We start from the raw sequence: 22,680 nt of genomic DNA, 5'->3' as shown, positions 1-22,680 counted from the left end.
TAATCACGAGCTGAATTATATCTTACACTTTTTATGTTCGGATACACTTGAGTTAAAGATTTCATCATTCAAAGTCATACACTAGGTGTATATGAGTGTCGTAGGATAAACGCAGCACTTTCAAACTAATAATTTAATGAAATCAAATATTTCAAAATATTATAAATCAAATTTTGAATTTAATTGTTACCTTGTAAAAGGAATTTCATTTAATTTATTTACTCAAAACTCTAGCTTTATGATCAATTAAAGAAGAAAGATCAATTTCTCTGTGATAATGAATCCATTCTGGTTTAAATACCTTTTGCTGAGATTTTTAAGGTTTTTTCTAGAATAGTATTTTTGTTTTTATGCAAATTCGCCGATTACTCAAAGATGATCAGAACTTGATTTAGAATTAAGTTACTAGAATAAACGTTATAACATGTCACATTATAACAATCATTTAAGATGGCTGAAGTGAAAAAATGAAACATCATTCATGCGTGATTAAAATCAATCATATAATGATATTAAAATCAAAATACTGTTTAATAGAAACTGTTTAAGTACAAGTGACTTTATCAAAAAAAGTAATGCGATTCTCTTGTTAATTAAAGCTAAGAAACGCGAAAGTTAGTATTTAACCACTGAACGGATTTAGACGAAACATGGTACACAGATCAAAATCAAAAGTTTTTATTTCAAATAGGCCGTTTCTCAGGCACTTTTAAAACGTTACATTACTGACTCTAGTTGCACGGTTCCAAAGTGTCATTCTTATGGTGAAGAACCGGCAAGGAACTCCATAAGTTACTCTTTTCAAAATAAAATATTACAGTAGCATTTTACATTATAATGAATGTCTGCAAAAACCGCGTAAATTAGCAAAACAAGTATCAAATAGCAAAATGTTCATATTTTTTATAAAAGATAGTTTATAATCTAGATTAATACATCATTATGATAGTTTTTATCCCGATTTCATGTTTTTCTCTCATTATTTTAATGGCAATCGCTAGTATATGTACATATAGGTGTAGGTACAAGAAGGACAGCTTACCGCAATTGACGCCTATAATGAACCTGCCGAAGATAAGAAGCTCGTAGCAGTGGGAGATCTTGGTGAAGCCCATCAGACTGGCGCCCGAGATGCCGAGGATGTTGTTGAGAAGCAGCCCGCCTTTCCTGGATCACCACGACAGAAACATTCACATCAATATGAATCCCGACAAAACGCACAAATACGTAATGCTAGAAAGTGTTACTTATGAAGTTTTAAAGTTTGTATTTTTATAATAACTATCGTGAGACTGATTCATTATTAAATGATGTAACGGTTTACTCACGCGTATTTATCGGGGTAGCCCGACTAGTTTCGGACCCAACCGGAGTCCTTAATCATGAGCAGACGCGGCGGGATCGCGAGTCGAACAGTTCGACTGAGCGTGAGTAAACCGTTACATCATTTAATAAAGTTTGTATTTACTAGCAAATACTGTATTTTTTGTATGGGCCATGTTGTCTCAAAACAAATTTGTTTTATTATAAAGTATAGAGGTTGTTGGTATATAGATAGTTAAGTGACAATAGGGATGATGACTGGGTATAAAAAGAATCTAAATCAAAATCTAATTAGTCCCTCAGTAAGATAATTCAAAAGTATTAGACACGTATTTATTTTATTTCAGAAAAAAACTAAAATTGACAAAGATTAAAAGTTTAGGAGAGGGCTTATGATATAACGATATGGTAAAATGTATACTCAATCGTCGTTTTATTCACTGTAATTTAGTCAATTTATGATTGTGTGGTAAATTAAAAAAATCGTATCCATTATTATGCAATAAACTACAAGAGGGATAACTGAAAAAATAATTGTCATCATCCCTATACGGACCTTACCCAACCCTTATTATGTATACCATATAACCGTAGTCGGAGAAGAGCTCTGTGTGGTTTAATCTATGCATTATTATTCTTATTTCGTTAATTCTTTATTAAACATTAGGTTTTTTTATAGAGAGTTTTCAAAGATACCGAATGTTAAAATCTCTTTGCTCCAATCTTTTTAACTAGCTGATAAAACATCAAACTTTTATGTAATTTTGATTTTGTCAAATATCGTAAAATGGAACAAAATTAACTTTAATCGCGTGTGACAGTTACATGCACTATTTTGTTATAAGGTTGGTTTTTTTCGTAGTTACCTTCCGAAGCGGTTGGCGATCATTCCACCCGAGAAGCCGCCCAGCATACCGCCGATAGCGAAGATGCTGACAGCGATGGAGTACAGTCGGTTCACCGTGTCGTCTTGCAGATCCATTCCGTATCGATTCTTGTATACATCCTTCATGAAATTCGCGATGTTCTACAAATAACATAACATATAACGTAAGTGTGTACTTGAACTGCAGAAATTGTAACGGGTAGAGTAAGTCATAGTTGTGGGCCAAGGGAAACCTGGAAGAACACGCAAAAAGCAATGAATCCATCTAAATTGCTATTGAAATGAAAAGAAGATGTTTTTTATTAATAAGTATGAAAATCTATATTATTTTTAATTTTTTAAACACGCGTTAACGGAAAGAAATAATGCAGCTTTTTTTAACAAAACCTGTTTACGTAGAATGAGGTTTTTAGAATACAGATATAAAATAATACTAGCTTGAAGACTACACCAAAGAAAACAGACAGAATATGAAAAAAAAAACAAATTCATCATAATTCAAACATGAGAAAGAACGTCATATTTCAAAATGGCCGCTGTCAATATGCTCAAGACAAATATTAGCTTGCAGACACCCGCAGTATACGCTCAAGGACCTTCAAATTATTTGCAACACTCCGAGACCTGCAGCCGCCCACGCAAACAATTATATTGAGTGTCGGACATAATTAAACAGACAGCAAACTCAAAGCAAATACCTCTTCGACTAAATATTTGAATATCGCTACAATATTGCTTCTCGCTTCGCAAACGATGAAGTATTTACAAATATGAGTAATTAACACTCCTCAGTACCACCGCTGTTATATTAAGGCTTGTATTCTCGCTAGTGACCTTGTGCATTTGGACGAGTGCGGGGTGATATAGATGCAGTAATACGGGACGCATTTTTAAATAGCTATCATAGAAATCAGACATATTTAAAAAAAGTTATCAAACCAAATCATTTTCCTATGTATTGTAAAGCAGTAGATTTTTTTCTAATGTTCTTTTATTAAAAATGAAGCAGTAAAATGGTTTTATCTCTACGAATTGGAGGTGATTTGGGGATTCTTTTACTTGTTATGTGATGCCAATAGAAAAATTATGGTTAAACCAAATTACGTATCATATCATGTAGATTACTAACTATTTTTTGCAGATATAAATTCTCTGTAAGTGCCGACGAAAAGCTGTTTCATCAGCACGCTTTTTTCAAGCTTTTCACGAAAGAGCAGCCTTAAGGCCGTTTCAGTTTTCGATTCTACATACTATGTTTAAACTCCGACACGATATGTCGTGTCTGTATGTGGCATCAAAGCTCCCGAATAGACGAAGCGATTTGAATTTAGTTCCTCTTGTATTTAAGGTGAATTGTGTGTGTGTGTGTCTTTTTGGAATGTCCTAGGGCTGTGAAATTTGGCTTGAATATTGTTTATTTAAAATATTGAATTATGTTTACCGCGCTTTTCTTGTAATTTTTATTTGAAGGGGTAATAGGGGGTCAAGGTTATATATTATTGAAACGGGATCATTATCATATGCAACTCTGCACCAACTGGTTAAAAAGGTTAAATTAGAGAAACAAAGGCATTTTATTATCATAGACATGAATAAACAATTACGCAAATAATTTGATTTCATTTTTATCTCTTTTCTTTCACGGGTTAACTTCATGAGAAGAGACCCGGTCCTTTTTAAAGGCGTGTACGGGGACACAGGTCCAACGTGCAGAGGCCTTCTTGAGAACTATTTTTATCTTATTATTACTGAGATTGATTGCTTAGTTGATTTCAAATAATTGTAGAAAAATAAATACCACAATCACACCCAAGTATTAGAAAAAGAGATATATTATAATAATAATATACTAAAAAAACATTATAAACCTCTATTCAAAAAACAAAGATGGCGCCTCGAACCTCGCATACGTTTTATTCGTTTAAGTTTTTTTTTTCTTCAACACCGATAAAGTATTTTCAATTCAATAATACCAACATACAAAATAAATGTCCCACTCCGAAATACAGAAACTGCAATTCATTAACAAGTACAATTAAGATAGCAACAGCTGAGACATGCTAAACTCCAATCCAATTGTACCCGCGACTGATGAATACAGGCACTTCGTTAATCAGATTATTTTAACCGATTCCTGCGACTCAGTTAGTTGAAGGAGTTGCATTTACTACCTGAATTTCGCTTCACTAGTTATCTTTAACTCAACATAAGTTACGTATTTGATTAGTCAATTGAGTGCGAAAGTTAAATGTTAGACGTTCGAGTGTTTCTTAGTATTCCCGGTTTCGCTTCAAGTGTTTGCGAAATTATTTGAGTAATGTGTAATTGTGTGTTGGAGTAGTTGTGAGCAAGGGTTTGCGGTTCAAAATACATTTATGCAGTAAGGTTGTGAGGAAGATTTTGAGAACATCCTTTGTATAAATGATGATGCTTTTTCGGTTTTATTTTGGGGACAGGTTGTTACAGAGATTCCTCTGTCTTAAGTCTATCCGTATGAATGCCGCCGATATAGGTAGATTATGTATTATTATTGCTGCTATGACAATTATGGAAAAAACAATTGATGATCAGTTTTTGTTGTTTTTGTTCTGTTTTTGTCTATTTTGGGCGGGCCCTCAGTGTTGCGCGTAGGCCCTCCCACTTTACGGAATGAATGGTCTTAGACTATGATAACACTTGAAGTTGTTGTATCAAAGATTTCAGTTGAAAGTCACAAACTACCCGTTTTTTAGTCTTCGGCCGATATTAGGACGAATTATAAATATATTTCTCAATGAAAAGTAAAACCTACAAATTATAAGTTCATGCTACGAAAACAACAACAGAAATAATGTTATACGATTGTTTACCTTGCCCGGAGCGTTGATGACGCCAGTATTGTAGCCAAACTGCAGCATCCCGAGTACGGCCGCTAGAATGGCGTACGACAGGAAGAACGTTAGGCCCTGAAACAAACGCACTCGATAACAAAACGCTCGCGACTCGGACAAGCAACGTTTTAGTGCCCCGTGCGCCGCCGCCGTCGTGATCACAGTTCACATCACAAAAAGAAGCGTGGCGAAAATAAACAAGTAATATTCTTAAAAAAAGAAGTGATAAAATATGACAAAACACAGAATAGAGGAGCTAAAATTGTAGTTCCGAATGTTTTTCATATGATCCGTCCAAAGAATTCAAGGTAGATCTCATGTAAGACTGGCGATTTTGCTAAATTCGATCAGCGTATAGCCAAAAATCCATTTTACATAGACCTGCGAGGAATTCGTTAACCAAATCATATGATGACTCTTCGGATCGACAACTTTAGCCTTCGAAACACACACTATATCTAAACACGGACGCTCACAGACACTTTTGATTTGGACGGGATAACACAAGCTGCGACCAACTGGATACATAAGCCTCCACGAAGACTCCAAGATACCTGACAGTAGTCGAGTTCAGAAAAAACGTATCACAGCCGCAGACTGCGAGAGGAGAAAATAGACAAATAGGGTATTTGACAAAAATAATATATTCAGTACATCAGATAGATTTCCAAAAAATATTGGGCATGTATTTTTTTTCTTTCATCACGTGAGCAAAAATAAAGGTGTTACAGTGACTTAACATCTCGTGTGACGTCACTTACCAGTACGCTGCTTACTAGCAAATTTTGTTTTTGTCCTCTTTATCAAACCTAGATGTTTTTTATCTTCCTTACTGATGACGTGATAAAATAAAAAAAAACGTATTCAATATTTTTTGGAAATCAGTCCGATGAGTCATATACCCTATTTTGTCAATAGGCTATTCATAGCCTATATCTGTATTTTCAAGCTTTCTCGCAGTCGGCAGATGACACGTTTAGTTTGAACTCGACTCGGATACATCGTTGCGGTTAAACAAAGTTAATGTAGTAAATAAATCCTTAATACAACAGCATAATGTTCATATTTCCTCAAATCTTACTGATTTAGTTAATTATGGAATTGAAGGAAATGGTTTTGAATTTGTTCCAACATCATAGATACATATGGCAGCAAAGATGAATTTGCTGGACGAAGTAGGTCAAGTTTTTCAAAACGAATTGTGTCTTAATATTCCCATGGAAATTTTAATTTTAGTTAAGTACTAAATTATGTTGAAGTACATTTTCGTTTCAGAAGTTTATTCCGTACTTATAGTGATCGTAAATCGTAAAATACTTTAAATCTGAGTTCAGTTCGACTTTAAAATAATGCCGGAACTTTAAAGAGATCCGTAAATGGATTTAAATACGGAAAATATGAGAACTATGTTGTTGTTCAAGATGAATTTGCCACTGTAACTTTTATATTTCGCTCCCACTTGCTTCATCTCAGCGCTATTATGAACCTTACCCAGATGAACTAAAATGCATTTTTGAAGAACTGCTTTCGCGATACCTTGAGTGAAGATTTGAACGGAATGGATTCCTCAGTTTTCTCATTAAAGTTGAGGTCTTGTTATGACGGTTAAGGGTCATTAAAATCCCATGCTCAGATGCGTTATTCCATTTCTATTTAGGAGGCCGTCAAAACATTGTACGGAACCCAATAATGATGCATCTATTTTTGTTAAGAAAAATGGACGATGATGAAATGAATTTTAGAGATAGATTTCTAATTTTAATGAAACTTTATAATAGCCGCCCATGATATTGTTTTCAGCCATTTTGAACAGAATGGGTGATGTTATCGACGGATGGATGCTTTTTTGTTTTGATTCGACTTAGATAGTGCTGTAAGCCAATTCGGAAATGTTACGGAGGTAGCCCCTTGTTATTTGATATCTGGACGTGCTGTGCAATCTTAGCGTTTCAATCGTATGTGCTGCTCTTTGTAAGTCTCACTCCAGTTTTTAATATGCCTTTCAAGGTCAAAGCATTCACGCTCGTAAGTCACTGTCGGTCAGTCGTGGCCTCAACAGCTCAGCGGAATGGATTAAAATGTGTTTAGTGGTTACCAAAGTGGAACGCATCCCAGCGTATGATTAGCACAGCAGCATTCGTCCCGGGACTAACTCTCCCCGCAGGAGTCACGGACATCTAGCAACGGTACAAACATCGATTACTCTCCTCCATCATGGAATCTGTCAATTTAGATGATTATCGTGCGCCTGTTGGTTCCTACTACATGATAATGAAACCAACCTTTATCGGAAACCAGGGTTTGCGGGGTTTCGCCTTCGGAACTTTTGGGACCTTACGGCATGACCTCCAAATACTATATGTGTGCATCATCGTGGCCACACTTACTCCGCTCGATTCAATTAAGTCGGCAAAAGAAGTGGCGAAGTCTACCGCTCTTCCGAACTCTTGTACCTGTTGGAATCCAGTTCATCATGAGTCACCTACCTGCACTACCGCCCTGACACTCGTCGCGGTCTTCGCTCTTCGGCCCTACACACGCTAGCTCAAGGCTCCCCGAGGCCGAGGCTCGCCCTCCTCATTAACAAACATATCCTAAACCATTCGAACAAACTTGCTCATGTTCCTCGCTTCCCACCTGTTGGTATCCACGTTATTTGCAAAAAAATTAATCATCAATAAAATAAATATAAAAAATTAATTTAAATAATAGCCTGTACCAAGATATCAGTTTGTGCACCGATTACTTCTATTGCAAGGGGTTGTTAGCTTATGGTTGTAAGAAGCTAGAAAGGGTTTACTCATCTGAATAGTGTGCATGTACCTGTTGAGCGGTCATTTCCGTCCCTGTCCGTGTCTGGAGCATCATAATACGACACAAAGAACTTATTGCTTTAGTATGTTTATAACAAGGTTTATTATCGCTTGCAGGGCGATGTCGCGAGACTCACCTGCTCCAACAGGCGCAGCTTGCGTCGCTGCGAGTGCTCCTCCAGTCGGTCGACGTATTCGCGTAACTCTTCGATTTCTTCCTTCACCTGCTGAACGGTGTCCAACTCTTGCTTGATGGCGACCATGTCACGTTTCACCTGCGAATAAACTCTCATTAGCATTATCTTGCGAAAGAACTTTATTGTTGAGGGGTGTGTTGTAATAGCCATCCTCTCTAAAAGGAGATTGGAAGGGGTAAAGCCGCCGGAGTGCCTCTTTATTCGTTTTACCGTCGTATCTGGATATAAGCTAACCTAATCTCGGAGGAAAGCGCGTTGAGCATTATATTGCGCTAGCTCTAAGACGAGATGAGAGAAAATGTGAAATAGAATAACTTATGTCGTAAAAAGTGTATTAATCATTCCCCTTTAACGATAAAACGCTGTAATAAGAATAGAATTTGAGGAAAATACCGTATGTTGACTAACAGTCGATCAAGACAGAGGAGAAAAACATAAGTGAATTATTTATAGCACTGATCGGATTTTGTAAAATACACGAAAATAAAAGAACACTTCATCTTTTAGCTAAAAATAATCGTCATCTATTCGACCTTATTGTTTAATTACATACGATGTTATCACGTAATTAAAACTGTGCAAACGTTATAGGTATAAAGAAAATTTTTAAATAGCTTTTAATGTAACAATAATGTTTATTTAAAAAGGATTTTTTTATGTAATAATATTTTCGCTTGTTTTCTTTCTGGGGTTCAAAGTAAACTAAATAAAACGAATCCGAAATTCGACAGGTCTTTCTTTTCGTTATTTTTTTACAGAAGGTGCCTATCAAAATCTTTCAGATCTATCGTCATATCAATGTTCAACATAAAATTGCATTATTTTGCATTATTTCATTTTTAAAATGTTAGTAAGTATGTAAGTGATTTCAATTGTGTTCCGTATTAAATTATATCAGCCCTATGTTTTTGCAGCGCTTGAAAAAGGCACAAGTCTTGTGCCAACTATTTTTGTAACATCTTTTTACACTTAGTTTGCAAATAAACACTTGGACTTTGACTCTATCGGAAACACGGAGTCCCGTAAGAAACAGCTGAAAGTTTATTAAAAAATGTAAAAATATTGACATACTGGTAATTAAACTTAAGTTCTATTAAGGCTATATTAAGTTAAGTCATAAATCCCTCCTGAACACGGAAGCATTTTTAACCGGCTTCAAAAAGGAGGTTATCATTTCATCTGTATTTTTTTTATTTTTTTGATACTTTAGAACTTAGGGCTGATTGAACCGATGTTTAAGAATGTTGAACGTGAAACAGCTGTCATTTGGCCTCATTTAAATTTCGTCATGTTTGGTTCAGTATTTTTTTTTATTTGAAGTCCATTGTAAAACAATGCTACGATATATATTTATATGAATTTATAAATGTATCTCTCAGAATGAAAAAAGACTTTGCTAATAATCTATACTAATATATAAAGCTGAAGAGTTTGTTTGTTTGTTTGAACGCGCTTATCTCAGGAACTACTGGTTCAAATTGATTTTTTTTTGTGTTGGATAGACCATTCATCGAGGAAGGTTTTAGGCTATAAAAAAATCACGCTGCGACTAATAGGAGCGAAGACACAATGGGAAATGTGGAAGCAACAGGGCAGATATAAATCATAACTTATATCTTCTAACCACACGGACGAAGTCGCGGGCAACAGCTAGTTTTTCATATCTATCTTGCTTCTACACTTTTTATATTTACACTCAGTCATTATTCTCCTTCAAGTATTTCCTCTACAGTTTCTCCGATATTCATCTTATTTTCTCGTAAAAACGTGACCCGTCACGTTGGCCGTTAAAGGAAAGAGCTCCTGTTTCCAACTCTGATGGGAGAAACTGAGAATTGCTGTAATTACATCCTTAGTAATGTGAGCTATGTTAGTCGATAGGGATGTAAAAAATATAAATATGTTGAACCTACTAGGAGCTTAGAGAATGTTACATAGCATCACAATAGAGCAACATCACTTGATAGTCAAAACCGCACTGTTAAGTGACGTCACATGAGATTTTATATCACTCTATCCCCTTCATTTTTGTTTCCGAGGCAAAAGAAAAATGCGTATTCAATTATTTTTATAAACGGATTATTTTGTCAAATATTGAAAGCTATTAAGAAATTTCAAAACTACATGTCACTTTTGAATAGCAGAGTTTTTCAAATCTGAGAGCCAAGACAAAAGTTTGAAAACAAATCTATAATTCAAGTGTATCAAATGAATTGACTGCAAGATTAGCCGAGTGGTTGAGGTAACCACGCCAAATCCAATGTGCACGACGTGTCGTGGACTTAATCCCCGCATAGGACAAGCGTTTCTGTGATCCACGAAAGCTTGACCTGAGTCTGGGTGTCTTTGTACATGTGACTTGAATGTTTGTGAAATCACCCGCAACACAAGTCGCAGTCGATTTACAAAAGAAAACCCTTGTCTTTCACTTCCCAGTTTATACATTAAAGTTGATTAAAGCGAATCGTCCGTCACATGAACGTTCGGAGACTTTCAACTTGTCTACAAGCTAACAAAATTGTCGCCTTGTTAAACAACTCTCAGTAAACAGGCCACTTACATATTTCAAATAAACTGCTAGTTGTAACCTCTTTGGCAAAAGGAACCTTTTCAGCGAGCAATTCAATTCTTTAATGTCACCCTGTACCAAATATTGCTCGTTATTTCACAGCAAGAAGGATGCACCTCTCGTTATGTAAACCTCTTAGAATTTCTGTGAAACCTCCAAGCGACTTACATACGTTACGCGGAGGTTTGTATCCCACGAGTCGAAAACCAAGTTGTTTTGGTACGCAGACGAGCAATACCATGTATTAGCTATTAGGGATCTTTATCGAAAAAGCAAAAACGTAGCCCTTATTAATGCTCTACCTCTATGTCTAACCGTTTATACTTGACTAGCTGTTGCCCGCGACTTCGTCCGCGTGGTTAGAAGATATAAGTTATGATTTATACCAGCCCTGTTTTTTCCACATTTTCCAATGTATCTTCGCTCCTATTAGTCGCAGCGTGATGGTATATAGCCTAAAACCTTCCTCGATTAATGGTCTATCCAACATAAAAACAAAAAACTGAACCAGTAGTTCCTGAGATTAGAGCCTTCAAACAAACAAACTCTTCAGCTTTATATATTAGTATAGATTATTTATATACTATAATATTATTTTATTTTGAAAAGATTAACTTATGGAGTTTCTTCTCCATAAGAACGACACTTTGGAACCGTGCAACTAGAGTCAGTAATGTAACGTTTTGAAAGTGCCTGAGAAACGGCCTATTTGAAATAAAAACTTTAGATTTTGATTTTTGATACGTTTCTTATCTATCACCATGCCATCTCATGAACCGAAATAGCTAGTGTTGAATTTATACTCATAATGTATTTCTGTTCCTAGAGTAACAATAAATTATTATTATTATTTTCCAAGCCCACTGTGTCCCATTGCTGGGCAAAGGCCTCCCCCAAATCCTACAATAAATTATAGAACCAAAAAATGATAAAAGCAGCGGTTAGTACTCATAAATGTGATGGGTGACCAATTTTGTTTTTATTTAGCCTACTTGCCGGGAACCCTGTTTCGAATCTAACTCGCAAGAAATCGATTGTTTTATTACATTGTTAGGTCACAGGGTGTGCCGATATAAAATATATAGTTTCAAAACATATGAATCATATACCAAAAATATTTCCCATCATTAAATTTCGATGGTCGATATGAGCTAAAAATATACATCATAATATTGAATATAACGAACCTATATTTTTTATGTAAATTGGCACATCGATGAAAGCAACAATAAGTCGCCAATTAGGATGCCATTCGATTCTTGCGGAAGACATGAAGATATCTATCTTCTTCTTCTAATATATAAAATTACCGTGTCACGATGTTAGTTACCGTACTCCTCCGAAACGACTTAACCGATTTTTACAAAATTTTATATGCGTATTTAGTAGGTCTGAGAATCGACTAACATCTATTTTGATAAGGGATAAGTGTTACTCAAAGTAAAAAAAAATATTTTATTTTTGGACGAAATTTTTTGTATTTATTTTTTTTATAATGTGGCATTACAAAAAACATATAACTAGAAAAAAGAATCGATAAAACTACGTTTGCTGGGTCAGCTAGTACTAATATATAAAGCTGAAGAATTTGTTTGTTTGTTTTTTGAAAGCGCTAATCTCAGGAACTACTGGATCAAATTGAAAAATTCTTTTGTGTTGAATAGACCATTCATCGAGGAGGGTTTAAGGCTATATACCATCATGCTGCGACTAATAGGAGCGAAGATACAATGGAAAATGTGGAAAAAACGGGGAAAATTATTCATCTTTGAGGGCTTCCGTTGTGTGTGCTTCGAAAAAGACAATCAAGAACGGTAGCTACAGTCATAAATTTGATAAGAGACTAATTATTCTTAAAAACGATTTCCATTAGTTATACGGAAGTATGGATTTCAAAGCAATTGACCATTTAAAGAAAACCGTCACACGCAATTGAAATTATACTTTTAAACAAAAATGTTTTTTTTTTTAATTATAAAAATACTTTAAAACTAGATGGTACAGAAACGTGACGCCATATTGCCGTAACCGACTTCCGTTGCATTGTCGTCCAGTTACCTAATAATCGCGCCTTAAGAAGTTTTTCATTTTTGAAGTCTAGTTCATTTTCATAAACAGGCGCAATTTTCTAATAAAGAACCAGGCTGTTATGAAATAGGTCGTTTAAAACACACCTCTTTTCATATCTTACCTATATTGGCTATGCCAAACCCCACACTAGCTGGCTAGGAATAATTTATCTACGGAACTGCATCGGTCGACGATCGCGTATTCACTTAGGCAATTTGGTTGGTATTATTTTTGAATACTCGCAGCAATTCACCGTCTAGACGATGCCGATGTACCATAGCATAGGAATGACGTCACTGGATGTCTAGCTAGCATTAATCAGTATAGTATGTTGGGGTTGGGGGGTACACGTGGCTTTTTTGAGAACAAAAAAGCACACAAATTAGACTAGATTACAGCACCATTTTCTCCACCTCCTAATTGATCTAGTTGTGGAGAAGAAACGGGACAATAAACTGTTTTTAGCTATTGATATAATCTTTCTAATATAAAAAATTCCCGTGTCACGATGTTAGTTACCAAACTCCTCCTAATTTTATATGCGTACTCAATAGGTCTGAGAATCGACTAACATCTATTTTTCATACCCCTAAGTGTTAAGGGTTTCTCAAACTAAAAATAATATTTTATTTCTTGGACGAAATTTTTTGTTTTAATTTTTTTATAATGTGGCATAAAAAAATACATACAAGTAGAAAAAAATATTAGGCAAAACAACGTTTGCTGGGTGAGCTAGTTTGTTATAAAATTAGTGAATGCCAGGATTCGCACTTACGACCCTTGAATTGACAATTCAATGTTCATACTACTCGGCCATGACAATAAACGATTCAATCTGCATTACGGCTCGCAAATAAAAAGTCCAAGTACCTAGCATTAATCACACGTATCCAATATAGCACTGAAAATGGAATTCTAATTACCAAATCGACTTTCAAATGCTTCAACTAAAATTCGACGTTCAACGCAAACGGGTATTCAATTTGTGTACAATTATCACTAATCTCACTGCAGAATATTACTAAGTTAAATAGTGATGCTTTAGAAACTGTTGCGAAACGGGGAATGCTTTAATTTGCGTGTTCGGAACTGCAATTAAATTACAGATGGGAAACAAGCACCTTGTATAGTTTCATCGTATACCCATATATACCATATAGGTTCACAGTATAGTTTCATTGCACAATTTTGGTCGTTGCTCGGGCTGCTGCCTGTCTGCCTCACGCTCAAGTCTTCAACAAAAGCCTTGTTTGCATTTATAGTCAAGTTTGTCGTCATAATCTGTTTGTCGGTCAAGGCATTGTCTCAAAATTGCTCAGAGGTGTAACGTTGAAATTAATAACAATATGTTGAGGTGCTCTTGAGATGAGAATTGTTTAAAACTTGACTGTGGTCAATCAAAAGATTTTACAGTTTATATTTTATATACATCTAGCTGACCCAGCAAACGTTGTTTTGCCTAATAAATTATTTCTAGTTGTATGTATTTCTAATGCCACATTATAAAAAATATAAAAACAAACAATTTCGTCCAAAAAAATAAAATATTTTTTTAGTGTGACCAACCCTTATCACTTAGGGGTATGAAAAATAGATGTTAGTCGATTCTCAGATCTACTAAATACGCATATAAAATTTGGTAAAAACCGGTTAAGCCGTTTCGGAGGAGTACGGTAACTAACATCGTGACACGGGAATTTTATATATTAGAAGAAAAAGATATTATAAACGCAGAGGTTTGTATGTATGAATGTTCGTTTCTCTTTCACGCAAATGATTCATAATTCACAGATCATTTATAACCAGGATTAACACACAGGATAGTTTTTATCCCGATTTTACGTTCTCGTGTGTTCATTTTCAATTTCTGGCGGATGGGCCCGCGGGTAATAGCTAGTTTTCTATATACCCGCAAGGGGTATTAAGATAAGGTATTATTTGCCTTATCTTAATAGTTGCCTTGTGTAATTAGAATAAAAATAATATAGTTGGACAACTCCTAGAATGAAGGAACGAATGTCGTTCTGTAGCGGACGCCGAAAGGCTCAAATTACTGACTGAATATATGTTGATAGTAACTATCGTGAGACTGATTCAATATTAAACTCGCGATCCCGCCGCGTCTGCTCATGATTAAGGACTCCGGTTGGGGCCGAAACTAGTCAAGCTACCCCGATAAATACGCGTGAGTAAACCGTTACATCATTTAATAATGACTGAATTTAGTTTAAAAGTTCAAAGAGTAAACAAAAATGCAACGATCTTTCAGTTTGCATTAAACTTTTAGCTGTTCAAGTCCCCACATACATTTCTCACCGTTCAATAAACCTTACAACATCGGATTTAAAATTACAAATCAAGTTCGCAGTTCCTATAATAGGGTTGAGCTGGTTTCTAATAAATGAAAGCCTTCTGCAAGACTTGAGGTTTCTTGCAAGGTTTGCACGCGATCGCAGAATGCACGCAACCAATGCCTTCGAAACCGTGGCACGTATAGATCTATTAGTTTAACACATTTACCAAGTGTTTCGATAAATACAGCCATATTTGAAAATAGTTTTTAACTGCGGCTTTGTTCACGTTTATGTTGATTCATCATCATCCACAGCCTTTATCCTCCCACAAATGGGCATAGGCCTCCCCTTTCTCGTGCCAACTTCTACGGTAATGTGCTAGCCTAATCCAAACTCGACCCGAGACCTTTATTGTGTCATCAACCCATCTTGCTCCCGGACATATGTTGATTACAGATGCAAAATTATTACCATTGATGCAGTCGGCTAAAAAGTGGCCTAACTTTATACAAAACTAGCTGTCCCGGCGAACTACGTACCGCCGAACAGACGATGAAAACAATTCAGACAAAAATAGATTTTTTTTTACAATAGTTCTATATTTTATCACCGTTTAAACCTTTCCTAGACTTCTACGAATATTTCAGGACTAAAATAAGAAAAATCGGTACAACCGTTCTCGACTTTTAGCGAGACTAACGAACAGCAATTCATTTTTATATGTAAAAGAAAGATGCCGATATAGATTCCGTAAAAATTAGACTTTCCGTTTTAGAGTGGAGAGGTAACAAACATACGCATTTATAATAAACATAAGAGTGATTTCTGATACCAGTTTCTGAGTGTTTTAAAGCAAAAACAGTTTCATCACTATAATGTTTTTGTATCTATAGCGTCTTCCATTTTCTGGTATCTAAGGTATGTTCTTAAATATCTTATTCCGTCTTTACTTTACCGGCTCCAAATTGTAAATTAAGCAAGGTCCATCAAAAAAGATTTTCGAAGAAATGTACTTCTTACACTTTTTATTATTAAAGATAATCTAAGTACAAGGCCATTTTGATTCTTGGATTTCTATAACAAAAAGTGTCGAAAATCATCGTAAGAAAATTATTGTCTCAAAGAACAGAATCAAGGGTCTTAAACAAGCAAACACTCAAACACTCGTTCTCTGAACGGAGAAAAACTAACAACATTAGTATAATAAATCATTATTCAAACATTCAAATGATAAACAGCTAAAAAGATAAAATTCCCCTTAAAAAAAATATCAAATAAACATGAGAAAATTGAATCTTAAAGAATTCCTGACCGTGTCACGGCAAACGTTATGATTAAAAGACACGGTATCACAAGGTAAAGTGGCCTTCCTATTTTTATTTCGAAAGCACCTGAATCAAATTCAATTGTTGAGATTCAGAGAATCCTATATAAGTAGCTTACGATGTCCTGTTGAAACGAAATTAAATTGTAAGTAGCTTTTAAATTCAATACCTTTTTATTAGACGTTGTATATTTAGTTTTTTGGGTCCCGTGTACTAAAACCCGAGAATATTGAAGGATCGCAAAAGTTTCTTCGTATGGATGTTTGTAAGTCTTTCACGCAAAAACCACGGGTTTAGACGAAACTTGGTACACGGATAGTTTGTAGATTAACATATAGGATAGCTTTTTCGATTTGAAGCGGGCGGAGCCGCGGGCAACAAATAGTATATATCGGACTCTTGTGCTGCAATTCCACAATGGATTCGAAAGATGTGTTAAAAACGAATAGATTCATCATTACATCTTTGCACCAGTTTGATTCGATTCACTAATAAAAGCAACAGAACAGATTTTTAAAACACACCTAAAAACAGTCGCTTATATGTAAATCTATATCTATCTTAATATATATAAATCTCGTGTCACAATGTTTGTCCTCAATGGACTCCTAAATCACTGAACCGATTATAATAAAATTCGCACACCATGTGCAGTTCGATCCAACTTGAGAGATAGGATAGTTTAAATCTCAAGTTATAGTCGAAATTTCTTCTAACCACGCGGACGAAGTCGCGGGCAACAGCTAGTACTAATATATAAAGCTGAAGAGTTTGTTTGTTTGAACGCGCTAATATCAGGACACTAGTGGTTCAAATTGAAAAATTATTTTTCTGTTGAATAGACCAGTCATCGAGGAAGGTTTTAAGCTAAATACCATCACGCTAATGTGGAAAAAGCTTATATCTTCTAACCACGCGGACGAAGTAGCGGGCAACAGCTAGTATGTAAAATAACGATGATCAAATCTGTTTATCCGTTTATTATCTAATAGTACACTCACATACAGGTCATAACATACCTCTTTTTCGTTGGAAGAAGTTGAAAAATAATGGTTCAGTGAACGGAACCTTCGCACTTAAGTCCGACTCGTCCTTGACAAGTTCTCAAATATTTTTCTTGTGAAGAGTTTGTTTGCCGTTTTGCTCCGAGCTCCGGTGGCTGTGTGTCCCAAATAGCGGGCTTTTATCGAACTTTTACTGACTCAAGATTTTCTTCAAATTTGACGTAATCTTTCTCGATACAAGACTTAAGACAAATATTTACATAAATAAAAATAAAAAAAATAGATTATCATAATCGTGGGATCTAGGAATTAAAATTTATTCCTGTGCTTCGGTATCCAATGCTACCTACAGGGTACCGTATTTTGCTGTCTATGCAGAATAATTAATAGAAACCAATAAAAACATAGGTGGGTAAAACTACTCAAACGATACAAAGGTTTTATTTTAAGTCGAATTGACTAACGAAACCATCGTCGTATCAACTCATGATAAAGGACCCCGCTTTCGTCCAAACCTAGTCGAGCAATCTCGATAAATACGTGTGAAAACCCGTAAACCTTACAAAAGAATAATCCTCACAAAGGTTAGTATAAAAAATAAAAAATACAGCCAACAACCCGCAGAACTCGTGCTAGCAAAATAAAAAGTTGTTGAGGTAAATATGATCTCGCAATAAAACGTAGTTCATTTCGCGGTATTCCGGTATATTTCGCGGCAAAACCGTGTGTCTGGTGACTTCGGATTAATTTCCAAAGCTTTCCAAGCTATGGCTTCAGCGTTTTGGAAACCAACGAACACTACTTAAAGTAATAAAAATGTGGGAAAGAGACATCGCTCTCTGCTGTGTAATGCGCGGTCCCGTTTTCTCAATGATCAGTTTAAGAGGTGCTAGTAGCTAGGCTCCTGGCTTCCAAACATTTAGATCACCGCTTTCGAGGATTAACTTCATGCTGTGCCAGAAGAAAAACGGCTAGCCTAACAGCTGTGGCTTAACAGAGTTTTGCTAACGCCGAAATAAGCGATCTCCTAAAATAACGTGCTCAACTAAATAAGGCTGTAATTATGATGCATTTTGAAAATTTATTTTATCTTACACATCGTCACTTGGTTTTAAATTTTAATTTTATTCTGGATTTAGTTGCATGTTAAAAATACGCCTTGACCGTATTTTTAACATGTGAATTTACGATTTCATTTTATAGAGCTATTACACGTTTTTATAAAACATTTCTTGTTTTTTTCTCGTTCCGATTGAATTTTTGTAAGTCAAGTCTGAGGCACTTCCCGATAAGCTATCAGGCTGAAATTTTCAGGGTGGTTTCTAACCCGATGACAATGCAATTAAAAATTATAAAAAAGGCTGGAAAGATTTTAATAAAATTTTAATGGTCATTTAAAAACGTGGGTTTTTAGATTTTTATAATGTTTTCATTTTACTGGATATTATTGTTAGGTTAGATTAGAAAATGGTATTTTGTGAATAATGTTAAATAAATCGATTGATTTGAAATACATAATAATAACTAAAGATTTATTAATACAGTCATATAATTTTATGTATTGCAAGCTAAATTACATTTACGTAAAATTTTGTCTGTAGATACTTTTGATGTCTAATTACATTTTCAGAATTTTTTTATTCTAATTTTATTCGTTTCATTTTCAATTGTCCTATGCGTCTTCACTATGAACGAAGTTTTTGAATAGTTTTCCTTTCAACTCCTGCTAACTTAGCCCTTACATAGGAGACTTGAAGAGAGCTGTACGCCTGAAATATTGCTGAAAATTTTCCCATTTTCCATTTTGAACGTAACGTTCTCATTAAATCCACTTCTCTTTCGCAAGCAGAAGTTTCCATGAGCGGCACTTGACTCCAATATTACGAGTACTCAAAGCAGTAACTATGGCAATAAGGATTATAATTTTTATTATTTTCTCGTTACTAAGCTCCTCAGAGGGAAATGCTTGGGGCTTATTAGAAATCGGTTTTGTTTTCACATCGAGTAGATCGCGCTTGAATTATTCGAGATTTTAATTTTGAGATATTTTTTTGTTGTTTATTTTTTTTTGTTGTTTTCAATTTATTTGTATATTAGAACCTTAGAAATTTGGACTTGTTGACCGAATGTAGTCGCTGTTTTTTTTTTAATTTGGTCCCATAAAAACTTCATAACGATCGGAACAATAGTCTTTATTTGAAGATGATTTATGTATTTGTTGTTAAAATAATTATTATGTCAGAATTTTGGACTTTTTTTAGCCGGGAACAGCTTGGACGTAACGTGCCTCCCAAAACTTGGAAGAACTTGTTTTGATGCAAATGGTCACCTATCCACGGACCGATCGTAACAAGTGTAGCTTAACCTGTGATTGTACAGTTATACAGTTGTAGCCAATAGTTCACCCAGCTGCTCGTGTCATATATTTATTATATATATATAAATTCAATATTACATTTTAAATAGTTGTGGCCCGCAAGCCTGCTACTATAAATAGAAAATGACCCTATGTGAACATATAATCGGGATAAAAACTAAGTGTCAAATGTGTCAATCCAGGTTATAAACTATCAATGTATCACGTAATAAACAGCCATACAACGTACAAAAAAACTTTCGCGTTAATATTATTAGGAAGCATGTGAAACAAAAACATTATAATATTAAACAGCTTTCTCAAAACAATTTGCTTAAGGATCTTAACTCTTCAAAAGTCCGGGATAAAAACTATCCTATGTTCTTTCTTAAGGTCAACTCTATCTCTGTACCAAATTTCTTTAAAATCCGTTCAGTGGTTTAGACGTGAAAGCGTAACAGACAGACAGACAGAGTTACTTTCGCATTTATAATATTAGTAAGGATTAAAACAAAGTGCTCAGCAGGACAATTTACGAAAAGAAAACACTATTGAAAACAGAAACTCTCTTGAAAAATATAAAAAAAAAAAACAAGAATCCCGCTTTTAAAGATACAATATTCATTTTCTCTACAAAGTCTTTGTTAGTTCCTCAGCTAATAAAGTGTTGCCAAGAATATAAGTTTATTTGCCGTCTTGTTTGTTTGTGAGAGCAATATTATTGCAGTAAGTTATTAAAAAGGAGTTTCCTCTCCATAATTATAAATGACAATCTCCCAACAACAGTTGACTCTATATTTAAATGACCTTTGACTTATGACTTTTCACTTAATAACTCAACTTAATGAACAAGGCCAATAAAACTTTATAGAATACCGGAGTTTGTAATTTTTCTTTGTATAAATACCAAGTGCAATAAGTTGTTAAGCCTTTGTAGTGAAATAACTATTAAAAATATTAATTAAGAACTCTTTTGCTGCTGTAAAGGACGTTTCTAGAATCTTTTACAATTATACATTTAATTTAAATTGTGACACATAGATCATGTTTTGCGTATTAGATTTATAATTTAAAATGTACACTACATGTTGACTTGTCAGATTAGTATCAAATCAGAAAATCAAAAATCATTTATTGGAACAAAAAGTAGTGAATAACATTAATTATGCGTTAACAGCCGCATTAGTTATTAAAAAACTGTGTCGCAACAGTTAGCGCCCACCTCCGAGATGGGGAGTGCTCCAACATTGAAATTAATAAACATTAATAGAAAAGCACTTAAAACTAGAAAAACACAAAAAAGAGACTATGCTTATAACTAATAAAATTACAAAATACTAATAAAAACTGAGATCATAAGAAATAATATAAGTATGCTTAAGTGTAAGGCGTTTTGAGATCTGTGCCTTTTTAACAGGTAACATATCATGAACAAGTCCTCTGTGTTTCGGAAGGCACGTTTTATTGGGTCCCAACTGTTACGCGTAGTCAGAAAGTAGAATGTCTGACATCCGACTGGTTGACTAAGGAGTATCGTGTTGCCCAGGTAACTGGGTTGAGAAGATCAGATAGACAGACACTCCTTGTAAAACACTAGCTGAATCCGGTTAGACTGGAAGCCGACCCCAACATAGTTGGGAAAAAGCTAGGATGATGGGGATAGCAAGGATAGGCAAGGCTTTGAGCGTATCATATTTACTGATTAAGATCTCCTGCATGTTACCCGTTGTTAAGTTTAAATAATACAACTGATTTTCAGTGACGTTTGCAGCTCTCATAAAAATGTCAAGTGACAATTTTCCTAAAAAAAAAATCTATTTTTGAGTGAGTCCAAGGTTGAAAGGTTTTTGTTTAAAAGCGTTGACATTCTTAAATTCAGGTGTTTAGTAAACGCTTTTAAAGTTGTCATTATTAACCTCTTTATGAAATACAACTTCCAGTGAATAATTCGTTTGCTAGTCACACGAGTGCACTTTCCTGCGAATTCATATTTCGGATGGACCTTGTAAAATTGGAGAGCGTTCCGAGTGTTTTGTGTGTCGTGTATTTCAAACAGAAAACACGTCTCGTTTGCCTTTTTAGTTGAAATTTACTGGAAAATGTAAAATGCGCTGCACGCTGCTCACTAGCTCTGCATAATACGCAAGAGGTTCTAAGAAATACGAAATACGCCTTGTACTCGTAAATCTACTAATATATAAAGCTGAAGAGTTTGTTTGTTTGTTTGAACGCGCTAATCTCAGGAACTACTGGTCCAAATCGAAAAAAAATCTTTTTGTGTTGAATAGACCATTCATCGAGGAAGGCTCTAGGCTATATACTATCACGCTGCGACTAATAGGAGCGAAGATACAAAGCAAAATGTGGAAAAAACTGGGCAGGTATAAATCATAACTTATATCTTCTAACCACGCGGACGAAGTCGCGTTCAACTGCTAGTTTATTATAAACACTTATTCAGATAAACCAGCTCCACATTTGCTTACATTTAACACCTATATGCACTAACTACTCAAGTCCAATATAGAATTCGGTTCCGTATATCCGGTTACCGTGTAGCTGGGCGATTAGTTGGGGAGTTGGAACCCATCCAATTTTATGCCTACGTTCGGGTGTGTACATCAGGTAAGTATCAAACGGAGCTAATTGGAGCGATGGCGGGTCTCTCTGGCCCGCGTGACGTAAGAGCTCCATCGTTGATTAGTACCGCGATGAAATATATCTATTAATCTATTAATAATATATAAAGCTGAAGAGTTTGTTTGTTTGAACGCGCTAATCTCAGGAACTGCAGGTTCAAATTGAAAAATTCTTTTTGTGTTGAATAGAGCATTCATCGAGGAAAGTTTTAGGCTATAAACCATCACGCTGCGACTAATAGGAGCGAAGATACAATGGATAATGTGGAAAAAACAGGGCAGGTATAAATCATAACTTATATCTTCTAACCACGCGGACGAAGTCGCGGGCAAC

The 22,680-nt window shown here is 35.1% G+C and overlaps 1 protein-coding gene across 6 annotated transcripts in view; it reads right to left on the bottom strand.

Moving 5' to 3' along the window:
• The window catches only part of LOC113503686 (glucose transporter type 1), a 65,146-nt gene that overhangs the window by 17,035 nt on the left and 25,431 nt on the right, over positions 1–22,680 (bottom strand). For all 6 annotated transcript variants that reach the window (XM_026885740.1, XM_026885743.1, XM_026885744.1 and 3 more), the window contains 4 exons: positions 8,030–8,167; positions 5,059–5,154; positions 2,190–2,350; positions 1,043–1,167 (listed from right to left, as the gene is read on the bottom strand). In XM_026885740.1, coding sequence (XP_026741541.1) covers positions 1,043–1,167; positions 2,190–2,350; positions 5,059–5,154; positions 8,030–8,167 — 520 coding nt within the window. The remainder of the gene's footprint in view (positions 1–1,042; positions 1,168–2,189; positions 2,351–5,058; positions 5,155–8,029; positions 8,168–22,680) is intronic.

This window comes from Trichoplusia ni, chromosome 20 (assembly GCF_003590095.1).
Source record: "Trichoplusia ni isolate ovarian cell line Hi5 chromosome 20, tn1, whole genome shotgun sequence".
NCBI classification, from domain to species: Eukaryota; Metazoa; Arthropoda; class Insecta; order Lepidoptera; family Noctuidae; genus Trichoplusia; species Trichoplusia ni.
The sequence above is the reverse complement of the archived record's forward strand: the minus strand, read 5'-3'. Positions and strand labels throughout refer to the sequence as shown.